This window comes from Rhinopithecus roxellana, chromosome 2 (assembly GCF_007565055.1).
Source record: "Rhinopithecus roxellana isolate Shanxi Qingling chromosome 2, ASM756505v1, whole genome shotgun sequence".
Taxonomy (NCBI): domain Eukaryota; kingdom Metazoa; phylum Chordata; class Mammalia; order Primates; family Cercopithecidae; genus Rhinopithecus; species Rhinopithecus roxellana.
This window is the reverse complement of record NC_044550.1, coordinates 58,499,475-58,525,166: the sequence shown is the minus strand read 5'-3', so window position 1 is coordinate 58,525,166 and position 25,692 is coordinate 58,499,475. Positions and strand designations below refer to the sequence as shown.

The window sequence follows — 25,692 nt, the reverse complement described above, 5'->3', positions numbered from 1 at the left end:
ACATACAGAATAAAGAGTACTATTTAAACTACACAATAACTTAAGTACATTTCAACCACTACTTTTTCAAAAATATGAAAACTCTATTTTTAAAGTTGTACACTTATATCAAATGTCATAAAAAGGAATGTTTAATGCAAGTATCTCCAGAAGTAACCATCACTATCATTTCTATGACTATATTAGACATATTACTTATCTCATTTAATATTAATATCTTCATGAAAGTAAATAAGATATTCATTACAGAGATTAGAAAACAAAAACCTGAAGAGATTAAATAACTGTCACAAGGTTATACTGCTAGAAATGTGGCATAGCTGAAATTTGAACCCAGATTATCTTCAAACCCATGGTGTTCCCATTAAAATGCACTAAAATTAAATTTCAACTGAGAGACAGATCAAAATTAAATGAACCTCGAATACCATTTTCCACTGAGTCAAGTATGGCACTTTAGAAAATGAACAGCAATTTCAGAAGTGGCTATTTAGAAATCATGTACTAAATGACATACATATAGAAAAGATATTAGACAGTGCCAATTTTAAAAGGATAATCTTTTTTTACAAACAGAATTAAGTAGTCTTATAAAGTTAGATACCAAAATCATCAGACATACTCTTGTGCTGATCAATTACTGAAGATAAACCAAAACCTAATAACTTACTGGCCTGGAGCTTAATCTTGACAAACTACTAAAATGGCCTTCCTTGTCATCCCTATATAATAACATTAGATTCCTGACTGAAGCCAATCTAAGAAAACAATCCTGTATTATATTTTGTCTATTACTTTCATCTCAACATTTAAAGGCTTATCATGATTCTCTGCATTAAGAGAAAGAAAAGTATTCTTACCCTATTAAAGCCATGTTCACGAGAGTCATCAACTTCTCCATTACTAGTCACTGGAATTTCTGCTGCTGAATTTTTGGGAGATTCTTGAGCCATGGTAGACTCCTAAAACAAAAGAAAAAAAAAAGCGCATAACTAATACTAAATCATAAAGACTGTATTCATGTTTATAGTACTTACAAGCCGCCGTTTTAATATTTTTTATCATTGCAACCTACCAAATACTTGTATAATAAACAGAATACATATATAATTTTAAAATTCCATCTGGCTGCTTTAACTTCACTTAACCTAAACTTCTTAATTAAAAACAAGTTACATATTTGTTGTAGGTACCACAGGCATTATCCTTGCCTCTTAAATAGTGTTATGGTAGAACACCACTTATAATTGGGAAAAAAAAAATTACAGAAAGCCAAGCTTGGTTGTTAATTCAACTACGGCAGCTCTGTTTTTCCAACTGGAGGACTGCGAAGATAAAGGAGAGCACAGGGCAGAGTAGAATTAGGTTGGTAACAGATCACTAGCTTAAAAATCCACAAACTTTAGTTGACAAGTGTTATCAGAATAATTCTGTGTCTATTACCAGACTTCAAGACTAGCTGGAAAGCTACAATAATCAAGACAATGTGGTACTGGTGAAAGAACAAATAGGTCAGTGGAATAGGGAGCCCAGAAACAGACCCACATTAATGTAGTCAACTATCACTGACAAAGTGGAAAGGTAATGCAATGGTGAAAAGACTGTATTTTCCACAATGGTGCTGGAATACTGGTGCTGGACATCCACATGCAAAAATAAATGAAATTCAGTGGAATTTTCTACTATCATTTAAACTGATCTATTTATAACAGTGATTCTCAACCAAGGAGGAATTTCTCCCCTCTCCTGGAGACATTTAGCAATATCTGGACATTTCTGCAAAAAATGAATCCAGACGAAGACCTTACACTTTTCATAAAAATTAACTCAAAATGGATCACAGACATAAGCGCAAAATGCAAAACCATAAAGCTTGTAAAGATAGCATAGGAGAAAACCTAGATGACCATGGGTATGGTGATGACTTTAATCCATGAAAGAAAACACCGATGCCATAATCCATGAAAGAAAAAACTGATAAGCTGTACTTCATTAAAATTTAAGATTTCTGCTCCACAGAAAACAATATGAAGGAATGAGAAGACAAACCATAGATGGAATGTATTTGCAAAGAACACATCTGATAAAGGACTGTTATCTAAAATATACAAAGAATTCTTAATACTCAACATTAAGAAAACAACCCAACTAAAAATGGGCAAAAGATCTGATGTTTTATCAAATAGATGTTTCATCAAAGACAATGTAAAGATGGCTAGTAAGCATATGAAAAGATGTTCAACATCATATGTCATAAGGGAATTACAAATTAAAACAACGAGATACTATAACAAACCTATTAGAATGGCCAAATTCCATAACTCTGACAACACCAAATGCTGACAAGGATGTGAAGCAACAGGAACTCTCACTCACTGCTAGAAGGAATGCAAAATGGTACAGCCACTATGAAACACAGTGTGACGGTTTCTTGCAAAATTAAACATACTCTTACATATGATTCACCAATTGTGCTCTTTGGTATTTGCCCAAATGAACTGAAAACTTACCCACAGAAAAATTTACACACAGATGTTTACAGCAGCCTTATTTACTTATAACAATTTATAATTGCCAAAACTTGGAAGCAATCAAGAGACCCTTCAGTGAACAGATAAAATGTGGTACCTACAAAAATGGAAGATTATTTAGCGCTAAAAGTAAATAAGCTATTAAGTCACAAAAAGACATAGAGGAAATTCATGCAAATTACTAAATGAAAGAACCCAGGCCAAGTGCAGTGGTTCATGTCTGTAATCCCAACACTTTGGGAGGCTGAGGTAGCGGATCGCTTGAGCCCAGGAGTTTGAGACCATCCTGAGGAACACAGTGAAACGCCATCTCTATAAACAACACGAAAATTAGCTGGGTGTGCTGGTGCATTCCTGTAGTCTCAACTACTTACTTGGGAGGCTGGGGTGGGAGGATCATTTGAGCCCAGGAGTAGAGGCTGCTGTGAGCCAAGATCACAACACTGTACTCCAGCCTGGGCAACAGAGCAAAACGCTGTCTCAAACAAACAAAAAAACCAATTTGAAAAGGCTACATACTGTATAATTTCAACTATATGACGTTCTGAAAAGCTATAGAGGCAATAAAAAGATGAGAGGGTGCTAGAAATTAGTGAGGAAGGAAGAACAGGCTGAACACAGAGGGTTTTTAGGGCAGAGAAACTTTTCTGTATACTACAGTGGCGGATACATGTCATTATACATTTGTCAAAATCCATAGTGTACAACACCAAGAGTGAACCCTAAGGCAAAGTACAAACTTGGGGTGATGATGTGTCAATGTAAGGTCATCAATTGTAACAAATGTACCACTCTAGCGAGGGATGTCGACAGTTGTGTATGTGTGGAAACAGGCAGTACAGGCGAACTCCCTGTGCTTTCTCCTCAATTTTGCTGTGAAAACTGCTCTTGAAAATAAAGTTGATTCATTAAAAATAATAATAATAATGCTGTCTAAATCTGCTACTGCTTCTAAATTATGACCTTATGAAAGAATTGTTCCTAGATTCTTTTTAAAAATTATTGTAAAAAACACATAACATAAAAATTACCATCTTAACCTATGTGTATAGTTCAGTACTGTTAAGTATATTCACATTGTTATGCAATCAATCTCCAAAACTTTTTCATCTTGTAAAATTGAAACACTATAACCCATTAAATTGCCCTCCATTTTCCACCTCCCCACAGCATCTGGCAACCACTACTCTACTTGTTTCTATGAATTTGACTACTCTAGGTAAGTAGAATTGTACAGTATCTTTTCGTGACTGGCTATTTCACGTAACATAACGTCTTCAAGGTTTATCCATGTGGTAGCATGTGTCAAAATTTTCTTCCATTTTAAGGTTGGGTAATATTTTCTTGTATGTGTATACCACATATATGTATCCATTCATCCCGTGATGGATCCTTGGGTTGCTTCAAACGTTTAGCTATTGTGAACAGTGCTGCTACAAACATGGGTGTGAATGATCCTGCAAGATCCTGCTTTCAATTCTTTTGGATATATACCCAGAAGTAGTATTACTAGATCATACTGTAATTCTAGTTTTTTAAATAAAATTTTTTATTTCAATAGCTTTAGGGGTACAAGTGGTTTTTGGTTACATGGATAAAGTAGGCAGTAGGGAAGTCTAAGGTTTTAGTGCACCCATCACCCGAGTACTGTACATTGTACCCTATAGTTTTTTATCCCTCACTCCCCACCACCCTCCCCCTCTTCTGAGTCTCCAATGTCCATTATGCCACTCTGTGTGCCTTTGTGCACCCACAGCTAAGTCCCCACTTGTAAGTGAGAACATGTGGTATCTGGTTTTTGATTCCTAAGTTACTTCACTTGGAATAATGGCCTACGGTTCTATCCAAGTCGCTGCAAGGTATTATTTAATTTTTTGTTAAGTAGTATTCCATGGTATATATAGACCCCATTTTCTTTATCTACTCATTGGTTGTTGGGCACTGAGGTTGATTCCATAACTTTCCAACTGCGAACTGTGATGTAATACACCTATGTGCAGTTTTGATATAATGACTTCTTTTCCTTTGGGTAGATACCCAGTAATGGGAATGCTGGGTTAAATAGTAGACCAACTTTTACTTCTTTGAGATCTCTACATACTGTTTTATCACCAGCAATGTATAAGCATTCCTTTTTTTTACCACATCCATGTCAACATCTACTGTCTTTTGACTTTTTAATCATGGCCATTCTGGGTCGGGTAAGGCGGTATCTCACTGTGGTTTTAATTTGCATTTCCCTGAAGATTAGTGATGTTGAACATTTTTTCATGTTTGTTGGCCATTTGTGTATTTCTTTTGAGAAATGTCTGTTCATGTCATCTGCCCACTTTTTAATGGAATTACTTGTTCCCTGTAGATTCTGGATATTGGTTCCTTGTCTGATGCATAATTTGCAAATTATTTTCTCCCATTCTGTAGGTTGTCTGTTTATTCTGATGATTATTTCTTTTGCTGTGCAGAAGCTTTGTTTAGTTAGGTTGCATTTATTTATCTTTGTTTTTGTTGCATTTGCTTTTGGGGTCTTGGTCATAAATTCTTTGCCTAGGCCAATGTCCAGAAGAATTTTTGCTAGCTTTTCTTCTGGAATGTTTATGGTTTCAAGAAGAAACGTCTTTTTTTTTTTTTTTTTACTGCTGTTGCTTTTATAGTTTGTTTTATCTGATATAATGGCTACTTCTGCTTGCTTTTGATTTCAACTTGTGTGAAATATCTTTTTCCATCCCTTTACCTTGAGTCTGTAAGAATCTTTGTGTTATGTGTGTCTTCTAAAGACAGCAGATACTTGGTTGGCTATTTTTTATTCATTCTGCCAATCTGTATCTTTTAAATAGATCATCATATTGTTACCTAGTGACTGTTTTCTTCACTGTATTATTGTTATATGAAATCCTTGTGAATTTTATGCCTTCAGAATTTTCTATTCTGATGTGTATCAATCTTTTGTTTCAAGATTTAGAATTCCTTTTAGCATTTCTTGTAGGGCTAGTCTAGTGCGGACAAGTTCCCTTGGCATTTGCTTGTCTGAGAAAGACTTTATTTCTCCTTCATTTATGAAACTTAGTTTTGCTGGATGTTATTCTGTTTAATGAGACTAAAGATAGGACCCCAATCCCTTCTGGCTTGTAAGGTTTCTGCTGAGAAGTCTGCTGTTAGTTTGTTTTCCTTTACAGGTTACCTGACGCTTTTGTCTAACTGCTCTAGGAATTCTTTCCTTCATGCAGACTTTAGATAGCCTGATGACTATATGCCCTGGTGATGTCCTTTTTGCAATGAGCTTCCCAGGAGTTATTTAAGCTTCTTGTATTTGGATGTCTAAATCTCTAACAAAGCCAGGGAGTTTTCCTTAATTATTCCCTTAAATAAGTTTTCCTTTTTTTTTCTTTTTATTCTCTCAGTAACACCTATAATTGTTAAGTTTGGCCATTTTATATAATTCCCTATTTCTGGATGACTTTGTTCATTTCTTTTAATTCTTTTGTCTTAAATTTTGTCTGACTGGGATAATTCAAAAGCCTTGTCTTTGAGCTCTGAAATTCTTTTTCCTATTTGATCTAATCTATTGTTAAAGCTTGCCACTGCATGTTGTAGTTCCCTAAATACGTCTTTCACTTCCAGAAGTTCTGGCTGGTTTTTCTTTAAAATATCAATTTAGAAAATTTTCATTCATATCCTGAATTGTTTTTTAAATTTACGTTGGTTTTCACCTTTCTGTTCTTTTGTATCTCCTTGAGTAACTTAATCAATCTTTTGAATTCTTTATCTGGTACTGAGTAACTTAATAATCAACCTTTTGAATTCTTTATCTGGTATCTCAAAGATCTCATCTTAATTTGGATCCACTGCTGGAGAAGTGGTGTGATCTCCTGGAGGTGACTCTCCTTGTTTTTTCATATTGCCAGAATTAGTTTTCTGGTTCCTTCTCATGTGGGCAGACTATTTCTTCTCTTTTTGAATTTATTTTTTATTGTACTGGGTTCTTTTAAAAATTTCCTTTTCTCCACCTTGAGGATGTGACTTAAGTGTTTGTAGCTTATCGTCACTTAGCTTCAGCTCTGGGTGCTTTCAGTGGTGAAGACTCTGTATGAGTTCCTTGGTTATGTACAATCTTTGTGTGATGGCTTTGCCAGACGCTGGTTGCAGGAGAAATGTGCTGGGTGTGTGATATGGTTTGGATTTGTGTCCCTGCCCAAATCTCATGTTGAACTGTAATCCCCAATGTTGGAAGAGGAGCCTGGTGGGAGGTGATTGGATCATGGGGGCAGATTTCCCCCTTGCTGTTCTTGTGATAGTGAGTTCTCATGAAAGTTGGTTGTTTCAAAGTGTGTAGCACTTCCCCTTCATTCTCTTCCTCCTGCTCCAGCCATATAGGATGAGCCTACTTCCCCTTCACCTTCCACTACGACTGTAAGTTTCCTCAGGCCTCCCATGCCATGCTTCCTGAACAGGCTGGGGAACCATGAGCCAATTAAGTCTCTTTTCTTTATAAATTACCCAGTCTCGGGTAGTATTTTTATAGCAATGCAAGAACAAACTAATACAGTGTGTGAGAAGGTTCACTGTCCCCTGTGGGGCTGGAATGGCAGAGGTCTCATGAAGCTTATCTTGTTCCCCAGTGGTGTGCACTTTTTACATTTTTTTCCCCAGTATTTTATTCAGTGGATTGAACAGTTCAGGCTTCATGCCAGTAGGAGGCGCCCATGGGTAAAAAACTGGCTGCAGCAAAGGCAGGTGGGTAAATGCAACACTGCAATGTGGTGGGCAGAGGTCCCAGCCTTGACAGAAGTGGCTGAAGAAGCTCTCAGTGAAATGCACTGAGGTCTTCTTTGGGGGTAAGGGGGCCACCACAGCTCTTCTTCCAAGTCAGCAGGAAAGCAATCTACCTCTCAATCCCACTCTTGCCCCAGTGTTCCAGCTATTGAGATCACAAACAGGTGCATCTTTTCATCTGCAGGAATGCTGATGTTCCACATACAGAGGAGTTGTGACTCTACCTCTCATGCAAGCCTGAATCTGGAAGGCACTCCTCCTATGTGGATGTAGTCACCCTGAAATGTTCCAGAAATGTTGTCTAAAGAGGCACCCGCAAAGAACTCCCTAGGAGAAGCTGTAGCTATGTTTGCAGTGGTGGGCAAGAGGGAGAAGTAATCTCCTTCTCCAACACCCTTCAGGAGCACCAGGACTGCCTGACTGTTGAGGTAGAGCTGCACTTTCTCTACCAAGCCAAGAAGCCAAGAAGTGCACTTGTGCCTCTGCTAAAAGAAACTTCCCACAAGTAGAAAATTCATGGATTCAAGGCCTGCAGTCTAGTTTCCTTTGTCCCACGGGGTACTCCCTTAATGTGGCTCACTCACTCACTCCCTTCCCCTAGGAGCAGCAGTCCCTGAGGGCCATACTGTGAATCCTGCTACTCGGCTGGGTCTAGTTGCTCAGTGAAGCTGCCATGCTCCAGGCTGGTGCTGGGGAATGTCTGCAATAGATTCAGTGATATAACCTGTCCTTTAGTCTCCCAGCAGCAGGTACCAGCAGCAGCACCGATAGGGGTGGGAGGGAAGTGACGTAGATTGAGACTTCCTCGGTTATAAAGAGCCTTAGTGTGTTGCCTTTCTCAAATGCCAGTAGTAGTAGTAATGTCAGTACATGAACAGACTCAAGGCCTTCTAGTTAGCCAGGGTGATGCAGGCAATGGCAATAGTTGAGGTCATGCCACGGTTTTCTCTTTAGTGAGTGCTGTGTTGTTTTGCCTGCAGATGTTGTAATGGGCTGTGCCAGCTGTCCATCAGTCAGGAGGTAGCACTTGCAACCGCACCAGCTACAGTTCTTTGCCCATTTTAAAATTGGGTTGTTAGGGGGGTTTTTGTTGTTGTTGAGTTATACAAATCCTTTATATATTCTGGATATTTACTTCTTATCAAATATATAACTTGCAAATATTTTCTCCCATTCTATAGGCTGCCTTTTCACTCTGTTGTGTCCTTTGATGCACAGAAGTTTTTCATTTTGTAGTCCAATTTGTCTATTTTTACTTTTGTTGCTTGTGCTTTGGTTTCATAACTAGGAAATCCCTGCCAAATCAGATGTCAGAAAACGTTTCCTCTGTTCTCTCCTAAGACTTTTATAGGTTTAGGTCTACATTTAGGTCTTTAATTCATTCTGAGTTAATTTTTGTATATGGTGTGAGGTAAGAGTCCAACATCATTCTTTTGCATGTGGATATCCAGTTTTTCCAGCATGATTTGTTGAAGAGACTATCCTTTCTCCATTTAATGGTCTTGGCATTTTTGAAATTCCTATTTTCCTTCCTGCCACTGCATTCTCACGCTATATCTAGATTACCTGTGGCTACTGAAGTTAAGTTTCTGTTCTTTGCAAATAAGAGATATACATGCACTAGTATTTGGACTCTAATCAGGAAGACTAAGATCCAGTTATCTAAATAATCACTACCTTTTCAAATTATGCTATTATGTTCTCACTTCATTCTTCCTAAAAACAGCCAGTGATTCAACATGTATTTACTATACGCCTACTATTATGGGCAATGTGCATGAGATAAAACAGAAATATAAATCAGTTTTTACCCTTCTAGAAACTTAAAAGTGTTTTTGGCAGATAAAAAATTATAATCAGTATTGTGAGCACAAAAAGGGAAACAATGCTGTGAGCACTAAGATGAAAAACTTAACAGAGGTAATATTTAAGCTAAATCTTGTACAATAAGATTAAGGAGAGCTCCTCAATAGGAGGAATAAGAAGCAGAGTGGAAAAAGAGTCATATATTCTAGAAACTGCAAGTAAAGCAACTTGGCTAGAATGGTGATTGCTCACTCACACATTCATCAGTTCAACTAATTTATCAAACTCTATAATGTGCTAGGTACAATTTCAGATATATAGTATATTTTACGATGTTCTGTGAAGAACAAAACAGACAAAAGCTCCCTGCTCTCATAGAGCCTATATTCTAGTTGGGAAAAACAAATAAATATACATGTCATATAGTCATAAATGTTCATGGTCATATATGTGTATATGTGTTCACACTTGTGCTGTTTTAGATATAGTGGTCAGGGAAAACCTCAGAAAAGGTATATTTTTGTGAGACCTGAATAAAGTGAGGGAGTAAGTCATAAAGACAGTTACAACACTGCAGGCAGAGAGAATAGTAAGTACAAATACCAAGAGGTGGTATCATGTTCAGCGTTTCAAGGAATGGCAAGAAGGTCATGTGACTTGAGGGAAGACAGCAAGGGGGAGAAAAGTAGGATATGGCAGAGGTGAGCAGTGGCAAGAATATGTGTGACTTCAAAGATTATCATGAACCCTCTGGATTTTATTCTGAGTAAGATGAAAATCTACCTGAAAGTTTTGAACAGTGGGGTAAAACAATCTGACTCAGGTTTTTAAAGTACTGTTCTTTTGCTGCTGTGCTGAATTAAACAATAATCATGCACAGGCAGAAGGAGAACAATTAGGGGTCTAGTGGAATAGTCTAGGCAAGAGATGACAGTAGCTTGGAGTAGGAGAACAGTAGCTGAGGATGTAGAGAAGTAGTCAGATTACAGGTATATTCTGAAGGTAAAGACAACACGAATTCCTTACAGACAGATGTGAGATAAGGAAAAATGAGAAGTCAGGGATAACTCTCAAGAGTTTTTGCCTGAATAGCTGGAAAGATGGATTTGCCATTGGACAAGATTGGGGGAGGAGCACAATGTAGGGGAAATATCAAGAGTTTAGTTTAGGACATATCAAAGTTTACAAGCCTATTATATGCAAGTGAAGAAGGTAAGTAGGTTATTGGATTTATGAGCCTGAGGTCCACACAAAAGCTTGAAGCTGGGAATAAGAAATTTAGAAGATATCAGTGTGTAAATGCACTTAAATCTCTGACTGGATGAGATCACCTAGAACAGGACTCAACAACTTTTTTCTACAAAGGGTCACATAGTAAATATCTAAAGCTCTGTGGGCCATAAGGTCTCTGTTGCAACTACTGAGTTTTGCTGTTGCAGTCCCAAAGCAGCCACTGACAGTATGCAAATGAATGAGCTCAGATTTGGCCTGACTCGTGCTCTAGAAAGTCTGTAGAGATTTTTTAAAAAAGAATCTAAAGACTGCACTCTGGGATACCCCCAAATCTGAGATACAGGGAAATGAAGAGGCACTAGCAGAAAAAACTCATAAAGAATGGCTTATAAGGTAGAACAAGAATCATAACAGATGGCTTCTGAGGACAGGTAAAAAGAACAAAGTTTCCTGCTTCTGAGACTGATGACAAAGACCCTACTGAACCTCCCCACACCTGCAAGAATGCAACTACAAAAGTGAACACAATTTAAAAAGAAATCACCTGAAAGTATTAGAAAGTAAACAGAAACTCTGGTGGGGAGGTCATGCTTACTTGCAGGACGGAAACAGGGAGCTATGCAAGGAACTTTCCATCTCCTAGGCTTTTAGCTTTGAGCTAAGTGCTATCTATGCTGTGCATCCAGCAGTGGCCAGGGCATCCAGGGGGAAAGTTGCAGTCCTTTTAAGCTGGGAAAAAGTTAAGTTGAGGAAAAATGACAGGAATAGGAAACCTTGAAAAGGAAAGATCCAGAAAGGAGATCCCAGAATGTGCCTACCCACATCTCTGACTAACCCTTAATATACTTGATCAAAAGAAGCTCACCTATAGACAAAATATCTCAATTGAGAGCAGAGCTGCCATCAAGAAACAGCTTGAAATGCAAGCCCAGCCAAGAAAATTACTTTCTAAAACAAAGGAAACAATACTCATTGGAGAAAATCAACAGAATCTGGACAGTATCTAGACAGAATCTCCACATCCCAATGTGCACAATGTTCAAAATACAATCCAAAAGTACTAAGACATACAATGAAGCAAGAAAACAAAACATTCTAAGGGGGAAAAAAATCCATCTAAAAGACTCTGAGATGAACCGATGTTGCAACTAGCAGACAAGGATTTTAAAGAAGCTATTATAACTAGTGTCAAGTAAAATATTTTCAATGAATAAAAATCTTGGCAAAAAAATGGAAAATCTCAGTACAGGAATATAACCATTAAAAATGAGCCAAATGAAAATTATAGAAAAAGCATAATTTTTAAAAAATCACTGCTTAGAATTAGCATCCAGATGGAGATGACAGAGGAAAGAGTAAATGAACCTAAACTAAATCAAAACAAATTAGCCAAGTTGAAGAACAGAGAGAAAAGAAGACTGAGGAAAAAAGAGCTTTAGTGGCCTGTGAGATATTATATGATCCAACGTAAGTGTAGATGAAATACAAGAAAGGAAAAATGGAAGAGAGAAAATATTTGAAGATCTAATGGCCAAAAAGTTCCCAAATTTGATGAAAGACAAAAATTTGCAGACACAAGATGCTCAATGAACACAATGTAGAATAAACACAAAGAATTCCATGTCAAGGCACAACAAAATAAAACTATTTAAAGCCAAAGATAAAGAGCTAACCTTGAAAACAGCAAGGGAAAAATAAGTATTACTATCCTGGAACAACAATCCAATTAATAGCTGACTTCTCACTGTATTTACAAAAGCCAGAAGAGACTGCAACCTTTTTATCTTACTTTTACTTACTCTTTTACCTTTACCTTACCTTATCTTACTTTATTGTTTGAGACAGGGTCTCAGTCTGTTGCCCTTGGCTAGCAGTGCAATAGGGTGATTATGAATCACTGCAGCCTTGACTGTGCAAGCTCAGGCAATCCTCCTACCTCAGTGCACCACCATGCCTGGCTAACTTTTGTTTTTTAATTTTTTGTAGAGACAAGGGTGTCATTATATTGCCCAGGCTGGTCTCAAACTCCTAGATTCAAATGATCCTCCCACCTCAGCTTTCCAAAGTGCTGAGATTATAGGCATGAACCACTGCACCTGAGCTGAAACATTTTTAAAGTGACAAAAGACGGAAACTGGCTAGGAGTGGTGGCTCACATCTATAATCCCAGCACTTTGAGGACTGAGATGGGTGGATCGCTTGAGCCCAGGAGTTCAAGACCAGCCTGGGCAATATGACAAAACCCCTTTTCTACAAAAAATACAAAAAACATTAGCTAGGCATGGTGGTGCGCACCTGTGGTCTCAGCTATTTGGGATGCTAAGGTGGGAGGAACACCTGAGTTCAGGGACGTCGAGGCTGCAGTGAGCCATGATCATGTCCCTGCACTTCAGCCTGGGTGACAGAGTGAAACGCTGTCTCAAATAAAACAAAACAAAACAAAACAAAACAAAAGAAAGAAGAAGAAAGAAGAAGAAGAAAAGAAAACTGCCCACCCAGAATTCTATATCGAATAAAGGAGAAATAGATATTCTTGGACAAAACCAAAAGAATTCATCACTTGACTTACATTACAAGAAATACTAACGGAAGTTCTTCAGGCTGAAGGGAAATGAAAACAGAGAGAAAGATGGATTTTCAGAGAAGAAGGAGGAAGAAGTGAAATGGTAAATAATAGTAAATACAAAAAATAACTCTATTTTTTCCTTTTGCCCTTTCCTCTCAATTTATTTATAATCCACATAAATGCTTGAAGAAAATGTTATAAGATTATCTTCTGGGGCTTAATATGTATCAAGATATAATACATAAAGTAACAATTATTATCAAAGAACAGGGGAAAGGTAAGGAAAATATGGACCTAAAAGGCTGTAGGATTTCTATATTTCAAGTGAGGCAGTGCATTATTACTTGTAAGTGGACTACAAAATTTCAGGATATATAATGTAATCCTTATGGCAACCACTAAAAGTATAATGCAAAGAAGTACAGCTAAAAAGTAATCAGAAAAATAAAAATGGAATTCAAATAAAAATATTCAAATAATCAACATTAAAAATATTCAGATTATCAAATAATAAATGAAAAGGCGGGAAAAGAGGAGGAGAGGAAAAATGCAGAGGAGAGAAGTACAAAAACAAACAAAAAACTGAAAGGAATAAGAAAGCAAGAGGAATCTGATCAATTTACAGTCATCCCTTGGTATCCGTGGGGGACTGGTTCCAGGACTCCCCAGCCCCCATTCCCCATCCCATGGATACAAAATTCTACAGATGCTCAGGGCCCTTATATAAAATGATGCAGTGTTTGGATATAACCTATGCATATCCTCCTGTACACTTTAAATCATCACTAGATTATTTGTAATGCCCAATTCAATGTAAATGCTATATAAATAATTGTTACACTATATTCCTTTTTATTGTTTTTCCTCCTCAAATATTTTCAATCCAAGGTTGGCTGAATCCATGGATTAGAACTCATGGATAGGGAGGGCTGACAGTATTTTAAACAGCCTGGTGGGAGGCTAGACTGAAGGAAAGCATCACAGACTGAAGACAAAAAAGCTATCTGAAAGACTATTTTACAATATAGTCAATAGATCATAACAACTGGAATCAAAGTTGTGGGAATGAAAAAAGGTGGATTCAACAGATATTAAGGAAGCAGAAATAAGAGATTTACAGAGTAACTGGATTGTGGAAATGAAAAAGGAGGAGGAATCTAGAATGACCTACCTCTTCTCACCATCCTCCAATTTATGGCTTGGGCAACCGGAAAGATATACATGTCACTCACCAAAATAAGGAAAGCAAGAGGTTTATTTGGCTTGGAAAGGCCAGAGATTGAGTCTAGTTGTAGACATTCTGAATTTGAGAATGTTTGTGGGGTATCCAAGTCCACTGGTTCATTGGGAATTTCAAAATGCAAGTCCAGAGTTCCAGGTTGAAGACATAAACCTGGAAATTATCACTGTAGGGATGTGGATGGCATTAACTGTTAAGAATAACAAAAGAACTCAAGAGAAGAATCCTGTGGAACATTAAAAGGCAGAGAAGGCCAGGCGGGGCGGCTCACACCTACAATCCCAGCACTTTGGGAGGCCAGGTGGGAGAATGGCCTGAGCCCAGGAATAATGAGACCAGCCTGGGCAACATAGGGAGACCCTGTCTGTACATTTTTTGTTTGTTTGTTTTAATTAGCCTGGCTTGGTGGCATGTGCCTGTGGTCCCACCTACTCAGGAGGCTGAGGTGGAAGGACTGCTTAACCCAGGGAGGTCAAGGTTGCTGCGAGCTGTGATCGTGCCACCGCACTCCTGCCTGGCTGATGGAGCAAGACCTCATCTCAAAACAACAACATCAACAAAAGGCAGAAGATACTGCAAAAAGGATTCTGGCAGTAAGGGGAGTAAATGGTTCATGATGCCAATATAGCAGAGAAAATTACAGCAATGGAACTATGTACTGTTTCGGGTCTGTGACCTCAAATTAAAAAACAGATATTCTGAAAATGAGAAATACAATGATAAACCAATACTACTTTATGCCATAAAGTAGGTAATAAGAATACTCATTTGCCAAAAGATATGCAAACACTGCAACTATTATCTATTCATTTTCTTCCCTACAAAGAATGACCCATTTTGGGAAACACCATTTACTAACCATTAATTATAGTACTGAAAATTAACAGCCAAAATACAAATCAGTAGAGTAAGACCCCAAACCAAAAGCTCCATGTTATCTCCCTGGACAAAAAATATCCATGATACCTCACTCATGCTTAAAATTGAAATTGAATTTAAATTCAAATTAGACAACCAAAATAATTATACAGAAGGCTTTGGGAAATAATTATGTCCTTTAGGAATAAAAACAGAATCTCTCTTGTTCTAAGGTTCATGCTATTTAAGGTCCTTCACAACAGGTTCCAATCAACCTTGCGGGTTTTACTTCTTTTAACTTTACTCTTCTAGATATCCTCTATTACTGAATCTACTACTTATCATTTCTGGAACATGAAATGTACTTTGATATCTATAAACATTTGCTGAAATTGCTCACAATGCCTGAAATATTCTTCCAACTTCAATATCTAGTAAGATCCTGCCCATAACTTAGGGCTCAGCTCAAATGCTCTCTCTCTTATAAAACTTATTCCAAAGCCTCAGAGAGACCACACACTATAAAGAGAAGGATAAGGACTTTGGAATACAAGAGACTTGGGTTAAAATCCCAGCTGTACAATATAACAGCTGCTTTCCGATCCTCATTACTTAATCTTATTTTTCTCATCTATAATATTAAGAAACATATTGGATACTTGAGGAAATCAAGTAAAGATTTATTCAAAGCACTAATGAAGGGTAGCCAGCACACAGTAGGCATTCACTGAATAAAGAACAATGTCTCCAGTGGTGTGCTAGTAAATGTTTAACAACCAGTTTTCCAAACTAAAAAAAAAAGAAAAAAAGGCTTAACCTTAGTGTGTGGCTGTTGTCCATTTCCATAGTGCCAATACTCCTACAGTGGCCAATTTCAAGCTTCAAACATGACCTCACTGAATCCAGAGGCAGGAAAAAGAGATATGCAATAGCACACCATCATACAGTAGAAAGAGATATGCGCACAGCACACTATCATACAGTAGAAAGAGATATGCAGCAGCACAATATCATACAGCAGAGATATGCACAGCACACCATCATACAGTAGAAAGAGATATGCGCACAGCACACCATCATACAGTAGGAAGAGATATGCAGCAGCACAATATCATATAGCAGAGATATGCACAGCACACTACCATACAGTAGGAAGAGATATGCAGCAGCACACTATCATATAGTAGGAAGAGATATGGAATAGCATCATCTTTTTTTTTTTTTTGAGACAGAGTCTCGCTCTGCAGCCCAGGCTGGAGTGCAGTGGTGCAATCTCGGCTCACTGCAAGCTCCACCTCCTGGGTTCACGCCATTCTCTTGCCTCAGCCTCCCGAGTAGCTGGGACTACAGGTGCCTGCCACCAAGCCCGGCTAATTTTTTTTTTTTTTTGTATTTTTAGTAGAGACGGGGTTTCACCGTATTAGCCAGGATGGTCTCGATCTCCTGACCTCGTGATCCACCCGCCTCGGCCTCCCAAAGTGCTGGGATTACAGGTGTGAGCCAACGTACCCGGCCAACACACCATCTTACAGTAGAAAGAGATATATAGCAGCACAACATCATATTGTATTTCTACCATGGAAACACCACAGACACAACTTTAAGAGAACAGATAATAGTAAAAGACAGTAATATATTTAGGAACTAGTAAGTTTGATATATTACTTTTATTTTTAATATATGTATTTAATAATAACTTTACATAATTTTTAAAATAATGGCTGTGTTTAACAGTTGGCTTACAAATTCTTGAAAATTTACCAATCAGTTTTTGCAGGCATTACAAGCCAGCTTTAGCCACCACTGAATTATTTCCAAGTTAGAAAAGTATTAGGCACACACCTTGTACAGCTGAATCTTTGGAAACAATCTTTAAAAATCCAATATATATGGATGTCACATTCCAATAATGATGTTACTTTTTTGGAGATGATCTAAAAGCATCGTCATGTACCAAACCTGTATACCAACAGAAGGTTAGATTCATTCACTATTATATTCATAAACAAAAAGCTGAACACATTTTATTCATTTTTTATTTTATAAAGCCTCAATCAAATCACGTGCCTTTTTTGGTGTTGTTCCTTGTTACGTTCAAGTACATTCTAAATCCACAATCATGTTAGAGGAGAAGATCAAAGCTGAGCAAACACTCTTACGTGACCTTGACTACTGCTCTAGTGCTAACAGAAAGAGTGCATTTATAATAGGTGATTTTCTGGAGTTGTATGTAGAACGTACTTTAAAAGCAGAATTAGCCTTGTAACATGAAGAGTAATGCAAAATTAAAAACATGAGCATAGAACTTACCTAGAGAGCTAGTATACTGTACAACCAAAAAAGGGAAGGCTGGGAACTAGCTTCTTGAAATGGTCAAAGTTGGGGATAAATTAACATGACACATATCTAATAAAGATTTTATAGTTGGTGCTTCATTCCTAAAGGGTACAGCAAGCCCTCTTGAGAAGCAACGGAATATTTCATTCGTATATGCCAATGATTATCAACCCTCTGCATCTTAGAACTATCAGGGGAGCTTTCTGCCTTTCCACAGATACCATAATTTTAATCTTTTGAATTAATCAAGAGTTGTTGCATGCATCAGTAGTTCATTCCTTTTGTACTGCTGAGGAATATTTCATTGTATGTATATACCACAATTTCTTTATTCATTAACCTAATGATGGACTTTTTTAGTTTTGGGTTCTTATAAGTAAAGCTGCTATGAATACACATCTACAAGTCAGGACCCATATAGATGGCGAGTATGCTTTTGAAATAGTTTTAAAAGCTCACCAGGTGATTCTAATGTGCAACCAGGTAGAACCAGTGCTATAAGCATGCCCTATACAAGAGAGGAAGGTTAATACAGCAAAATTAGCTATACAAATATCTGTTGTATTTATACAAAAACCCAAGAACACCTACTATTATTTAAGGACCTGTGTTTACACGCTACAACCCTTGCCACTTTTTTTTTTTTTTTTTTTTTTGAGACAGGGTCTTCCTCTGTCGCCCAGGCTGGAGTGCAGTGGTACAATCTCTGCTCACTAAAATCTCCACCTCCCAGGTTCAAGCGATTCTCCTGCCTCAGCCTCCTGAGAAGCTGGGAGTACAGGCACACGCCACCACAGCCTGGCTAATTTTTGTATTTTTAGTAGAGACAGGGTTTCACCATATTGGTCAAGCTGGTTTTGAACTCCCAACCTCAGGTGATTCTGCCTGCCTCGGCCTCCCAAAGTGCTGGGATTACAGGCATGAGCCACCATGCCCGGCCCCACTTTGTAAAACACACAGAAAACCTTAGTATTGGGAAGGAGCTCAACTTGTCATGCAGATTAAAACCACAAGATACCATTATATACCCATTAGAATGGCCAAAACTAGAAAGACTGACAAAACCAAGTAGCAGTCAGTATGTGGAGCAACTAGACTCTTATACGTTGCTGGTACAAGTAAAAGTTGGTAAAAATCACTTTGGAAAACTATTTGGCAGTACTATTTGAGCTAAACATACAACTATCCTATAACCCAGCAATTCCACTCCTAGGAAATATACCCAAGAAATATAAATGCACATGTTCATTAAAAGGCAAGTACAAGAATATTCATAGCAGTTTTACTTATAACAGCCAAAACCTGGAAATAATCCAAATGTCTATCAAATAAACTGTGGTACAGTCATACAATGAACTACCACACAGCAATAAAACATAACAAACTACGGCTACAAAAAAAAAAAAGGAAAAAACTTCACAGACATAATGTTCAGCAAATAAAACCAGAACCAAAGAGTACATACTATATGATCCAATTCAAAAAGAAAACCAGTAATGTTGATGATATAGGCAAAATAGTGGTTATCTTGGGGAGGAACAGTACTGAGTCATGACTGTGGGCAAGCAAAATTTCTTGGACACAAAAAGCAAAAACAAGAAAAGAAAAATGCTGATACTCTGGACCTCATTAAAACTAAAAACCTCTTTTGAAAAGACACCATCAAAAAAACCGAAAAGGTGAACCACAGACTAGGAGAAAATCAGTTACGATATCTATATGTGACAAATGACTGATAGTAAAGATATATAAATAACTCTTGCAATTCAATAGTAAGAAAACACAAATGAAAAATGGCCAAAACTTAACAGAACACTTCACAAATGAAAGTAGAGGAATGGCAAGTAAGTACATTAAAAGATGCTCAACATCATTAGTCATCAAGGAAATGAAAATTAAAACCACAATAAGAAACCACTACATAACCACTATAACGGCTCAAGTAAAGATGACTATAATACCAAATGTTAGTGAAGGGCAACTGGAACTTGCATACATGAATGTAGGAAATGTAAAAAAGTACTTCACTTTGGACAACTGTTTAGCAATTTCTTGTAAAGGTAAATATATACTTGACTATATGACTTAGCCATTCTATACAAAAAAACACTCACCAAAGAGAAATTAAAATAAATGTCCTGACTTGTAGATATGTACTCCTAGCAGTTTTACTTATAAGAACCAAAAACTAGAAAAAAAAAAAAAAAAAGTCCATCACTAGGTTAATGAATAAACAAATTGTGGTACATCCATACAATGAAATATTCCTCAGCAATACAAAAGGAATGAACTACTGACGCATGCAACAACTCTTGATTAATTTCAAAACATGAGTTTGACATCAAACTGGGCAACACAGCGAGATGCTCTCTAAAAAAAAATTTTTGTATTAGCCTGGTGTGCCAGTACATGCCTGTTAGTCCTAGCTACTCAGCAGGTTGAGATGGGAGGATTGCTTGAGCCTTAGAGTTCAAGGTTACAGTGAGCTATGATTCTGCCACTGCATTCCAGCATGGGTGTCAGAGTGAGACCCTGCCCGCAAAAAAAAAAAAAAAAGAAAAAGAAAAAAAAAACTTACATTGAGCTAAAAAAAAGAAAAAAAAAAAAGCCAGGCACAAAAAGAATACGTACTACTATGACTCCAGGTATATAGAATTTTAGAACATGCAAAACTAATTTGTTATGAGAGATCAGTGGTTGCCTGTGAGACGAGTAATGTAGGGGAGAACTGACTGAAAAGGGACACAAGAAACTAACTCTATGGTGATGGAAACATTCTGTGTCTTGATTGTGACTGTGGTTTGTCAAGTTTACATATGTGTCAACACTCATGAGACTGCACATTTTAAATAAATACACTTATAAGTAAATTTTACCTCAATAAACTGTTGATTTTGAAAAAAAGATAAAAATTACATTTTATCATCTCTAATGGCAGAGGACCTATTTTTCCTGCAGGCCCCCAATCCACCCAAAGAGCAACCATACCATAGCAGTCTGGTGGGGGGAGGTGTGTGTGACCCTGACCATAGTGCCCACCTACAAAGAGGAACTAATCAGTAACCCAGCAGCAAAAGAAGTTTGTCATTTTCCAAAAAGTGTCCTGCCCACAAAAAATAAAGTACACCAATACTCTCTCACTAGAAAAATGACTGCATAGTTCTAAGTGTCATTTACAAACCTATTTTCCCTGTTTGATCCAGAGTCTGAAAATTAGAAGTACTGCCTCAAGGAGAATATCTAAAGAAAGGCAAATATCTGAAGAGTGGCAGAACATAAAATGCAATAATGAAGAAAAAAAATCCCTCTGTTTCTCATTTTAGATCATTTAAAATAGCAATAAAGGCATAACTGGTTTGCCAAGTCAGACTTTAGCCAAGTAAGATGTATATTTCCTTATTTTTGGCTGCCCAGCCCCAGGCCACAACCAAAGTTGGGGAAAGCCTCCACATTGTGAGGCTCGGGAAAGGGCAGAGCCTGCCTTGGATTACATAAAAGTTCAAAATACCAGACATTCAAGCAAATATCTGAAGTCAGATTGTTTGTGTTCAATTCATGGTTCCTCCACTAGCTGTGAACCGCAGGCAAGTTCCTAAAGCACTCTTTCTTATTCTGTAAGATGGTAATAATACCTATCTCATAGCATTGTTGTGGCATAAAATAAAAACATACAGTATTTAGAAGAGTGCTTGACATATGAGTGCTATATTCAGTTACATTAATACTACTCTTTCCCAAGCTCTAGGGCACTGCCATCAGGACCTAGGCTCTGCCAAATCAAAGTCCACTTGCCCCAGACTTAGAATCAGAAACTAGGGTTAAGAAGAAAGATATCAAAGAACTCATTAGGGGGCAAAAATAACCAGCAAGATCAAATTTTTAGGTCAGAAGTGACCATAATGGCAGCATTCAGTCACCAGAGCTAGAGGTACTGGCAGTGCCAAATCCAGTGTTAAGCAATGGTGTCGACACTGGACCACCATTATTTAGATCAATATTCCTAGATATGTGGGTCTGGATTCTGGTTTTCCAATGCTCCAGACAATTCTATACACTGCCTCATAGCCTCTTGGTAAATCCTTTTTCTGAGTAAATGAGTTGGAACTGGTTTCATGTGCTTACAACATAAGACCTTGACATCAGATTTACAATCAGGAAGTAGATAAATGGAAAATGGTCTTCCAATAGCTTTATGAATGCTTTTGAGTATGAGGTGATAACTCTGAAATGGCCCAGCAAGTTTTTAGAATGTCAGAATGCTATAAAATTTGTTTGATACCTTCACAGTTCCCTACTCTAATCCTAACGTTAATCACTAAAAATCTGGCCTTTATTGAGAGTTTCCTATATGCCAGGCACTGTGCTAAGCACATTACATAAATCATTCCATTTAGCCTTCACAACTATCCTAGTGAGGTAAACATGATTTTCCCAATTTTACAGATGAGGAGACTGCAGCCTAAAAAGGTTAAGGAAATTAACTAATTTAAATAATGTATCCACTTGCAAATGAAGCTCTACAACAGTAAGAGCTAGCATTTAATGGGTACTCACCATACATCAGGAACTACTCTATGTTTTTCACATTAATTTCACATATTAACTGATTTAATTCTACTCACTTTATGTGCATTATCTCATTTAATCTCACAACAAATCTCTAACCTAGGTACCATAATTATTCCTATTTCACACCAATACTCTTCACATGTAAGAAAACAGAAAGATTAGGAAATTTGCTTAATGACACACAGCAAGCAAGTGATGATCTGGGGATTCAAACCTGGCAATCTGGTTTGAGTTTTTAATCTGTATATCACTCTGCCTCTCCTAGAGTGACTGAAATACACGAACGGGCCCTCCCAACCTATATATACATACACACACATTCAGACCTTTACAGGAATCTTACACACTGCTTTCTTTCTTGATACTGACAACTTGTACTGTTGTTTCTTTTATCTCCATATTATCATGAGCAGTTAAGAGTAGCACCCATCTTAATTTACTCTGACCCTTCACTTCCAACAACTGCAGATTGATGCATTAACCTCCATTTATATCATTAGGGCTGTCTTCTGTTAATATCACAGCCTTAGAGACAGCTGCATCCAGGAACCTCTACTCCTAGCAGTTGGCAGTTGCAGAATTAAACTAGGACACCTGGAATCAGGAGTGCCAGGATAACAAGTGTGTTTTTGAAAATGGCATCAACTGCCCGAAAATATGCACACGTTATCATTGATCCTGACAACTCAGTGGTTTTCAAATTGGGGAGGTGGAGGGTGGATTTTGATACCACCTCCCCACCACCCAAAATTTAGCAATGTCTGGTTGTTATAGCTGGGAATGGTGCCCTGCTGGCATTTTGAAGGCAGAGGCCAGAGACGCTGGAAAACACTGTACAATGCTGTTTAAGACAATTCCCCAAAATAAAAAATTACCCAAATATGTCAGTCATGTCAAGGGTGAGAAATTCTGTAAATTGCCTCTTAGATTGGCAGGCCCTATGGGTCTTTTATTATTCATTCACCTCAATGTCATAAATGTAACCTATTTCAATCGCACTGGGGGAGAATAGCTTCCCCGCTGCATTCCTTTGGTGGAACAAATAGCACTCCAGCAAACTTTCTCAGTACTGCAATCACGGTAAGGTGGCTCATAAAACTGCTTACAGTCTGACCTCTACCTACTTCTCTAGCTGCTTCTCATACCATACTGTCCCCCTCCTTTCTTTATACTGGCCAATTTGGACAGTGGACAAATCTCCACTAACTTCATCTTTACCCTGAGGATACACAGTAAGTCTCCTCCCTGACAATTCAACCCCTAGTCTATAGCCCTTTCTGTAGCTGCCCAAGACTTAGGGCTAAAATTTAAAAGTTAATGTACTTTTTTTCTCATGCTACTTACGTTTTTCAAATCCTGAAAATACACTTTGACACTAACATAAATAGCTTTACATTTGACAATTTAGCATTTATAGGCTAATACCATAAGGAAAATAAGAGTCATCCAAAGACTAAAACACTATCTTAATAACGTAACAGAAAGGCACACTAGAAATAAGTTTCCTGCTATTCAATTCATTATATTATTCACAGTAAAACATAATTTCTAAAATGCTTAGAAACAACATAGAAACTTTCTAGAAAGGATCTAAAATAACTTGCCTTAGCCTTAGTTAAATTTGTGGAACTACATAAGACAGTGTATTTTCTAAAACACATTTACATTGCTCTTTAATCCAGTTTACCACTGAGCAAACAAAAACAAAGTAGTATAATAATTAAAATTTTTCTAGCTGTTTCTTAAATCTACTATTTCTTAAAGTTATTTGAAAATGCAATAACAAGTACTGTGAAATATTTCCAATGTTCAGGTTATTAACTACATATGTCAAGTAACTATTTTGTTCTGTTATCAAGTAGTTATATTTTCTTCCTATTTAAAGGATCAAATTCTTAAGTTCAGTCAATTCTAGGCAAACCAATGAAGAAAGTAAAGAAAGTGAAAGAAGAAAAGACGGACACAAAGCTAATTCAATTCTAACTGCTTTAGTTATGGCCTCAGACAATGAAGGCTACAGTGCTTAGTGGACTAATTATGCATCTCGAGAGAGACCATATTTTGTTCCAATACCAAAAAGCACAAATGTCTTCTGTGTCAGATGAAATTATTCAGATTTTTGCCTATGAAAAAGAAAGTAATTCTATTAAATTCATAATTCAAATAGTTTTTGGAATTTCCTTCTGTATTAGTAAAAATATAGCCTTTGAAAAGTGGTTAATGTATTTATTACAAAGTGGTAATTCAACATGGTTCAAAACTATTAGGTGAATAAGCCTACTTCATGAAATTGCAGAACTAACCAACATATTAAGAGACATAGACTTAAGGTCCAGCTCTGTCTCTTTTTATCCTTTGCGTCTCACTTTACTTCTGTAACTTTGTTTCCTCGTTTATAAAATGAGATTTTTAACCTCATCTGTATATAACACAGCTGTTGTGAAAATCAAATGTAAAATTATAGTACACTGATTTCACCTCAAGACTAATAGAACAAATGTTGAAGTAGTTCCAATAACACTAGTATTTACCAGCACAATTACTTTTTGTAACTTTGTCACCATGGGTACCCTAAGCGTACTTTTCTAAAACAGACCACAATCAAGACAGATTTGAAATATGATTACAAAGGTTACTATCCGCAGCCTTGGTGTTTCTTTCTTTCTTCTATCTATCTTGGCAATTTCACGGCCTCAGTAGGAAGGTGATTCTCAAGCCTATTATTATAAATGAATGAATAAGGGAAATACGGTGAAATCCGGATAATTACTGAACATAGATGAGTATACAGAAATTCATTTACTCTAGGGAAAACCAACCTAGCTGCTAGCTACTTCTTGAACCACATTCCTTTTCACCTTTCCTGACAGGCAGTTCTACCCACAGAGCCCTCTCCACTGTTCCTCAAACACACCAATCTTACTAGTATTTTTGCTCTTGCTCCTTGTCTGGAAAGGTCTTACTCCTGGATTTTCACATGATTCTCTTCCTCACCTCATTTAGGTTTCTGCTCAAACATCAACTCCTCAGAAGGGCTATCATTGACCAATCTATGTCAATTAGCACTCTTCATCGCTCTAGCCCCTTATGCTTTACAGCAGTAAACACTAGTTTACATTACATTATAAAATAAGTTACATGTATCTTTAACATGGTGTGTCTCCCACCCCGATGTGTCTACAACATAAAAGCTGACTCCTCAGCTTGACACTCAGAATCCTTCCTATGGTCTGACCTGTTTTCTTTCTGCCAATCATGCTTCTTCAGATACCCTATGAAGTCAAACTTACTCTTCTCCATACATATTTCTCAATGTTCTTTGTGCTTTTGCTCAAGTAGTTCAAATTCTACCCACGCTATAACACTTCAGAATAAACAGCACCTTCACTGATATTCTGGCTGCTACTCCTCTGAACTGCCACAATGCTTGACTTGTACCACTCTAAAGGAATTATTATTCTGTACTTTATTTCATTTAAATGTCCTCTATTAAACAATACGACCTTGGATGCAGGATCTGTACTCAATTCACTTTACAGATGTCTGAGTTACACAAAAGAAGAGTGCAAATATCTGTATATTTTCCTCAAATATTAGAAATAGGTATATGTTTTAGTGTTACTATATTGAAGGGCAGACAGAAAAGTAGAATGAAGACTACAATCTCAGGATAAACTTATAAATACCTAATGCAATTTCTTTGCTTCTTTAGTCACTGTTATAAAAATATACCTAATTTGCTTGTTTCCCCAATTTCTTGCTTCTATTTTTAAATAGTTTTT

At 37.2% G+C, this 25,692-nt stretch overlaps 1 protein-coding gene across 3 annotated transcripts in view; it reads right to left on the bottom strand.

Moving 5' to 3' along the window:
• The window catches only part of ARFIP1 (ADP ribosylation factor interacting protein 1), a 118,362-nt gene that overhangs the window by 72,092 nt on the left and 20,578 nt on the right, over window positions 1–25,692 (bottom strand). For 2 of the 3 annotated variants that reach the window (XM_010382879.2, XM_010382880.2), the window contains exon 2: window positions 861–962. In XM_010382879.2, coding sequence (XP_010381181.1) covers window positions 861–953 — 93 coding nt within the window. In that variant the 5' untranslated portion in view covers window positions 954–962. Of the gene's footprint in view, window positions 1–860; window positions 963–16,846; window positions 16,964–25,692 lie in introns of all 3 variants that reach the window. The other variant, XM_030921348.1, reaches the window with a different exon arrangement.